The following is an 8186-nucleotide window of genomic DNA, read 5'->3' on the forward strand; positions in this document are numbered from 1 at the left end:
ATTTTTTTTCTTAGTAAATTTAAAAGATAGGGCAGGTGGAATAACACGTGATGAGCTGAAACTCACTTGCATGACCTTCAGAAAACGTTTATCGTTGTAGAGGGGAGAGTGGGTTCTTCTGATGTTTTTCTACCTTTAAAAAAAAAAAAAAAAAAAAAAAAAAACTTATTTGTTTTTGAGGCAAAATTAACTCTCTATAATTATTATAAAAATAGAAGCATAAAATCTTTATGAACTAGAATTTCAAAACTATTAGCAGCCTTGTGACAGAAATGCATCATTTAACATGTTCTCACTAAACTGTACGTTCATGAAAACTTTATTTGAACTAAAAAATGTGTATACTGAACAAATGTGTATCAAAAGTTTTAGCTAGTTATATTACTCCATGATAAAAATTTTTGAACGAATTGTCAATAACAATAGTTCAGCTGATGGTTTGGTCAATGAAAGTATCTGAAAACAAAGCTAGTGCTTCTAAATAATATTTTAATATTTTAAGCAGACTTGCAAAAGAAAATTTATGAGTATTTGCTAGTTTATTCAACCCAAAAAACATCTACGCTCAAAAATTTTGTTCAATAGATCTGGTGTATAGAAAGACCTTTCGATCATCGAGCTACAGACAAGCTGTTTACTTTTTCTATTTTATCTGATAGAAAAATTGAGATTAAAAACTTTTATTTAACAAAAAAAATAAGAACAAAAATCATGCTTCGATAAAAAAACAAAAAACATTATTATTTAATACTTGTGACCTACCAAATATTCTCTTATACTTGAGATCTGACCGGATCCGGATATATTACACAACTAGTTTAATTTACAGCTACGTAATAACTAGTTGAACAATAGTTTTTATAACTTTAAGCTTGCTAGTGAATTGTAAAACAAAAGATACCGTAAAACTCCTACTTATGCAAAAGTTTTTCTTAAAATTTGTAGTGTTCTTAAAATGTTAAAAACTTGGCGTAGGGGTAATAGTTTAAGACCAAAGAGCTAATTTTATTGGTTGCATGTTAAAGTTAAGCATTAGAAAACTTATGTTATGCAAAATAGAAGCTTTGTTTGAACAACAAGTTTGATTATCAAATCGGATAGTTTTGCAACCTAAAACTTTTCATTAATCTTTTCAAAATCAGAGTTTTTTATGTTACATAAAAAAGACAAGACATTGAAAGGTATTTAATTGGTGTGCGCCTCGATAACCGAAAGGTTTTTTTCGTGCACCAGGTCCTAGGACCAATTATTTTGAACGCTTATTTTGTCGTTTAATGCCAATTAGTTATTAATGTCTATGTTACAATAAGAAAAAGTATAATTTGACTGCTTATATTAAACTTATCTAATTTATAGTTGTATCCTTAATACATTTGTTCGTTTAAAACTGTTGTAGTTTAAGGAAAAAACGCTAATAAAAGTTTGTTTAAAAAAGAAGCTTGCGTAGAATTAAGTTAAGAAATATTATATTTTTTTAAGTCGTAAACAAAGTTTTTAAAATTTTACACAAAAAGATTTTCGTACTTATTTTAAATTGTTCCAAATAATTTCAAAAAATCAAAAGAAACGAATAATTCAGAATCAAAATCAACTTGGATTTTATTTTACTATTTTATATTTAGTTAACTATTTATTTCTTAACTTTATTCATTTATCATTTTGTTACTTTTTTAGTACAACACGCATAGCTGATTTAAAGTTTTTATAGTTTATGCTAATAGCAGACCTAATGTTATTTATTACAATGAATTTATAAATATTACTTTTTTTGATGTATTGAAAAATTGAAATACTATTTTTTTGAAGTCAGCTATCCAGATAATAACTATAGTTGGACGCTTATTTGTTTGTTGTGCTACATTTTATTTTCTTAATGTCTTAATTTTTTCTGTATGTGTTTAAAGTCTTTAAAATAGTAGCGCTTTGTAATTTTTTACAAGCTTACAAAATATAGACTACTTTTGCTAAAAATTTTTTACACAATTCACTACAAACTGAAATTTGACATTGTATTGAACTTATAATATTTTGCTGTAAAATATAGTTTATATGACTAAGTATTTTAATGATGTAAGGGCCATAAGAGGTAGTCCTTATAGCATATAGATTTAGTTGATATAACAATACAAATTAGTATAATAACGATAGCACACAGTTAGTACAACAAGAGAAAAAAAGGCTTTAAAACTTAGTTAATTTTTTTATTTCGACTTCTTTTTGGTCTGCTAAAAAAACTTTTTTGTCATTTACGCAGTATCTTGTTGTTACGTTTGCCAATCATTTCAATCATTAGTAAGTTTATTTTTCTATCTCTAAGAATGACAACGAGTAAAGCTCTTCAGGTTGCCTTTGCAAGTTCTTTTGTATTTTAGACTTTTTCTACCAATGTTAAGCTTACCATAGACCAACTCTTAATTCAGTATTTAAGATGCGTTCGTCTAAATATATAAAGGTATGACTGGCACGTATCAAAACTAGCTTACTGCTAATTACTCGCTAGTACCTAGTTTCAAAAGTACGATAAAGGAGCCGTTGTTGAAAGTTTTGACTTTTTTCTCTTGCATTTTTGAAATTACTTTGGCCACTAAGTGCTAATCGATAACTGAAAGGTTTTTTCGTACACCAGGTTATTGGACCAATTTTTTTGAGCGCTTTTTTTTGGTTCAATAAACAATACCATTAAAAAAAAAGCTCTAATTAAATCTTAGTTAAAAATAGGTTTTGAAACTTATATAAATTGTCATCTCGTGACTTGTAAAGTCATGCTGTTAGATAAAAAAATACCAAACAGCAATAAAGGTATGGTATAGGGAAAAAACTGGTTAGTTAAAAAATAAGTCTAATACTTGTTATGGCTCAAAAACTAAAGTGTTTAATAAATTTTTGACTTTTTTGTTTTGGTTATGCTTGCAGAGATAAAAAATAAAATTTCAAGGATATCAGCATTTTAACTATGTTGTTAAAAGTCACATTGCTCTTTAAAAAACTAAAACTTTGCGTTTAGTCATAAACAATTAATGAAAGTTTTATTTCGCACGAAAATAGTGCTTTCATTAAATATAGTTTACTTGAAATTTGGTCACGATACAAAACAAATTCGATATACGTTCTATTCTAATGAAAGCAATAGATGTTTTTAATTTACATAACACCAATATAACTACTGATATACAACTAATAAAATTTTCAAACTAATACTTTTAGTTAAAAACACAAACTTTAAGAAGTAAGACTCATTTTTATTTAAAATTCAAACCTACATTACTCACACCTATGTAACTTTTTAATTTAATAGTTTTGGTCTAGGTTAAAAACTATTTTTGAAAAGCTGCAACTTTAAGTATTATATGACAATATAACATCTTCAAATTTTCTTGTTTTAACATAACTTTAATATAATTTGACGTAATTTAGCTTCAGAATATACCTAGTTCAAAATTTGTTAAGGTCTTGTAATATTGAAACTTGATACTAGTTTGACATATAATTTAACATTAACCTTCTGAAAATGACGTTAAATTTTTCAAGCTAAAAGCTAAATTCAAGTATAAACATAGAAATATATGTAAATGTTAAAAATGTGCAAAAATCCAGTAATATTTTTTTTCTAATTTTATTTTACATAATCTTAAAACAGCAACTTTGACTCAAAAATAAAATGTCTTTAAAAGTAACATTATTCATAAAACAACAAGGATTGTTATATTATTATACGAAAAATTGAAGACAGTTTAGTAGTCGAATGCATACAATAAAACATACAAAATTAAAATTACTAAAACATTTTTTCGGCCATTAAAGACGTATTTCTTATTAACACTAAAAACATTCTAACAGGTATCCTATACTAACATATTAAGTATTCGAAAATGAATTTTCTATTAAATTGTTTCCAAAACTTTGAAACAAACTAATGTGTAAATTAAAACACCAAATCTTTAAAAAACTTTAAACATAATATTTAAAAATTAAAATTAAATTTTTAACAGTCAAATTGAAATTGTGCAACAAAAAAATGCAACTACTTTTATATGATTTAATTTTATATACTATATTTTTATAAGTTTATGCTTTTTTTTTTGGTAAATCGTTTTATTTAAAAATTAACCAATTGTAGCTAGGTATATTTAGCTTGTTTAGGTTGTATCTATGTTATAAAAACTTGTGCAAAATGTAAAAAAAAAAAAGTACTTCTATCTTTTGAACTTAATCTAGAAACTTAATAGATCCGATGTTTTCTACTGGAGGCAAAAATGTGTTGGAACCGAAAAGTCTGCAAAAGATTTTAAAATCAGTCAGCTTAAACATAATGTTTTTTTTATTGTTATAATGTTTTTAAAAACAACTTTTGTTAACTCAAAACTTAATTTGTACAAAATATTCAAGTAAAATACTTACGAGTCATCATTACAGTTTTTTAACTCAATTGAACTAGGTGTAGTGTCAACAGTAGATGAAGGTGAGTCGAAATAGTCGAAAGTAATAGTTGGTTGCAAGTGGTCGGCATTTTGTACAACTGATCTTTGTATGAATGAGTCCTGATTGCATTGAACAATCTCAGTTAGAGACGGTAGGTTTGGTAGAGTTGGAGTTGCTGGCAAATAATCTGTTAAAAATATTTAATTTTGCAAAATTGTTTACATATTAAGACTTATAATACTTGAAATTTAAATCATGAAATATTTAAAACAGTAAAAAAAAATTTCATAGCTCTGTTTATGCCTTTAACTTTTGTTTTTTATGCTTAAAACTATTTATTCAAATTGTTTTATCATTAGAAACAAAATTTAATTAACAATAAAAAATTGTTTACTGAAATAATTTATAGTCAAAAATTTAAAAAGGATAACTATAGTATATTTAAATGTTTCATTATACCCTAGTTTCTTAAATTAAAACTTTAAGTTTATTTTGTTGCAAAAGAAAAACTACGTTTTGCATCCACTTTTGCTGTCGGTTCCTCTGGTTGTTGAGTCAAATGTTCTTTGCTGTGAGTTTGAAAAAGATCTTGACTACGTTGAAGAATACCGTTGGGCTGAAAAAAAACAGCAGTTTAAAAGTGTTTTTGTTTTGTTTAGTTGATATATTTTTTTCTTAAGTTACCCCAGTTTTAAAATTGCTAAAAAAATTTAAAGCTACAAGCTAAAGTAAATAGACTTAACAAAAATATTAAATTAACTTTAAAATAAAGCGAAAAGAAGATACAAAGAATTGTAATGTTTCGAACCTCGAAAAAATTCTCGATTGTGCTTGTCTTCTGAGTATTGTTGTCGGCTTCAGCTTTTTTATCGTTAGTTTCTGTTACAAACTTCGTAGCAGTCTAAAAAGTTTAAGCTTTTTGTTTAAAAAAAATCAATATTTTTTGTTAGTACTTAGCATTTGAAATAACCGTTATTTTAAGAATTATTGAAATAATCTATTTAGTCTTTGATTGTTTTTTTTGAGTTTAAATAGTTGGTTCAATAAGTTTCGAGTTTCTGCTGCTAAAACATTAAAGATTTATTAGTTTCAAATTTAAAACTATAGATTGAATGTTATGTCATTTAAGTTTCTTATTCAGTTGTAAATTTATTTGGACTTTGAGTAGTTTTTATTTGTGAAAATTACCATTTGATGAATTGGCGGTGAGTAGCTCTGATTATCTGATTCTCGTAAGGCCGCTGTGGAAAGTAATTTTTGATAAGGCTCAGTATTTAATATTTAATAGTATTTAATAATTAAGGCTCACAAACTATGTTTATTAAAGCTTTAACTTATAAGCAGTTTGTTTAAAATAAATTATATGAATCGAGTATACTTTTACACAGATTTGTTTTTAGGGTTTTAATTACTAAATATATATTAAATTTTATCAAAGTAAATAAAAAGTGCTTGCAAAACAATAAGTAACAGTATTACCAAAATTAAGCAGTTGTAATTTAAAAAAGTGTATATTAGTTTCTGTTGATATTATCTGATACGTTCAAAAAAAACAACTTACCAAGTCTTATTTCTCGTTCAACTTTGCGTTTTTTCGTTTTTCTGTTTTGGAACCAGACCTATAAAAAAATTATTTAGTTAAACGAAAACATACAAAATCAAAACTAAATCTTAAATAACAAAAAAATTTAACAGTTTTTTAATAGTTTTAAAATTGTTTTTTACTTTTAAACTTACTTTGTTGTTTATATGAAGTCCTAATGTATAAAACTAAACATTTATAAATCCACAAACTGTGTGCTTTACTTTGTAAAACGTGTTAGCATAAATATTATATATGTTAAAATAAAATCTAGAGTAAGTTCAACAAAAGAAATAAACAAAATTATTGTAAATTGTTTATTTAAAATTAGATTAGTGTTTAAATAGTTTTTTTTCGTCAAAAATTTTTTAGTGAATAAACAAACGCGAACAAAATGAATTTTAAATATTACTTTTACACTTTTTATGTAATAGTATTTATGTGATTTTTCTAAAAACCTTCAAAGTATTTTTCGGGTAACCGAGGTCTTGTTCCATTTGTAACAGCTGTTCATTATTAGGGGAGTGCTTATGCGTAAATACATTTTCCAGGTACTCTAAAGCGTACTTGTTAAAAACTGTTCTTTTTCTGAAAAGCAAATATTTTTTTTAATAAATAATATAATAAACCATGGAATGGAAGTTTGATTCTTTCAGTAAAGTCAAAGCTACGTATAATTTTATTCATAAGCTTCAAAATGTACTTAACTTACCTTATTGGTCCTATGCTTTTTTCGTCGTTTTTGGTTCTTTTCACGTCTACAGTTGATATTAAAATTAAAGATAAAATGAGTAAAATTTAATCAGGCTAAGTAGAAACATTTAAACTCTGTTTCAAAAGTGTATTTATAAAATCGCATAAAACTCATACATAAATCAAACCTCTGTTGAGAGCTGGTACGTTGAAGTTGTTGTTGTTGTTGTTGTTGTTGTTGTTGTTGTTGTTGTTGTTGTTGTTGTTGTTGTTGTTGTTGTTGTTGTTGTTGTTGTTGTTGTTGTTGTTGTTGTTGTTGTTGTTGTTGTTGTTGTTGTTGTTGTTGTTGTTGTTGTTGTTGTTGTTGTTGTTGTTGTTGTTGTTGTTGTGCTGCTTTGAATTATAGGAACTGTACATTTGTCGGTCATGCAAGCTGCCAGTGCCTGTTTCTTGTGGTAAATTCATCTGTTTTTTTATCTTTTGTTTGTACATCTGATGACCCTTTTGTGAAAAGTGAAAGTGCCTATGGTATTGTGGACACGTCTGATTGTGATGGTTGTGCGGAACAACAGTGGAGTTTTGAAAGTTGCTAAATGCTCGATTGTTTCGGGGCTCGGGGTTGCACAAAACAAAGGAGTTTTGGGTTCTGGTGGGTGGCTAAAAAAGTTAGACAGTATAAAATGCTTTCTGTGCTCTAAAAACAAATTTATAAAACTAATAAAGCTTAGTCAATTCAGATTTTAAGAAAATGAATGAAAGTTTATGACTGAAAAGTACAACTTTTATGTAATTAATTTAATAAGCGAATCACTAAAACAAATAAAAACATCAAAATTATTAGTAAGGAGTTAACTTACATGTTGATCTGGAGAAAATGAGTTAGGTGGCACATAGTTGCTTTTTGTATAAGGGACCATTTGATTTGGTGGTGAATATTGGTTGTTTGTACATGGAACCATTTGATTTGGTTGAGCAAAGTGGTTGCTTGTGTAAGGAACCATTTGATAATACTTTTGATGAAAGTTTGAATAACTCATATTTGTTGCTTAACTATTTATATCTAATTTAAGAAAAAGATAATTTATAGACTTTCATACTTGTTAAAAAATAATATTTTAACACAGCACAAAAGGTTAGTAAATACTTAAAAAAATTGTAAAAAATGAAAAATGTTAGTAAAACTCAGATTTAAAACAATATTTTGTTATAAAATAAGTTACTATGTTTTATTTTTATTTATTTATTTATTTGGGTTCCAAGAAAGCTTTAATTTATTTTCTAAGTTTAAAGTCTAAAAACATGTAAATCTATAATTCAATGAGTTTTATTTAAGTTTTAAGTTATAATAAGATATTTTTAAAATACAGTATATTGTGCAACTTTTTTAAGTTCTTAAATAAGCAATTACTTACATACTTTAATGATTTACCGCCAAACGTTATACGTGTTTTTTAAACATTTTAATATAAACTTTATTTATAAAGTAATTATT

The 8186-nt window shown here is 26.0% G+C and overlaps 1 protein-coding gene across 1 annotated transcript; it reads right to left on the minus strand.

Moving 5' to 3' along the window:
• Nucleotides 1-4164: 4164 nt before the first annotated feature.
• On the minus strand, nt 4165-7159 carry LOC145838727 (uncharacterized). Its single transcript, XM_082946350.1, has 9 exons — nt 6883-7159; nt 6714-6759; nt 6460-6589; nt 5981-6038; nt 5608-5660; nt 5228-5320; nt 4933-5035; nt 4399-4606; nt 4165-4273 (listed from the first exon to the last, which is right to left on the minus strand). The coding sequence occupies exons 1-9, from the start codon at nt 7157-7159 to the stop codon at nt 4207-4209; spliced, it is 1035 nt and encodes a 344-aa protein (XP_082802476.1). The 3' UTR covers nt 4165-4206.
• Between the last annotated feature and the right edge of the window lie 1027 nt (nt 7160-8186).

This window comes from Thalia democratica, chromosome 6 (assembly GCF_965202585.1).
Source record: "Thalia democratica chromosome 6, ktThaDemo2.hap1.1, whole genome shotgun sequence".
Classification (NCBI taxonomy): domain Eukaryota; kingdom Metazoa; phylum Chordata; class Thaliacea; order Salpida; family Salpidae; genus Thalia; species Thalia democratica.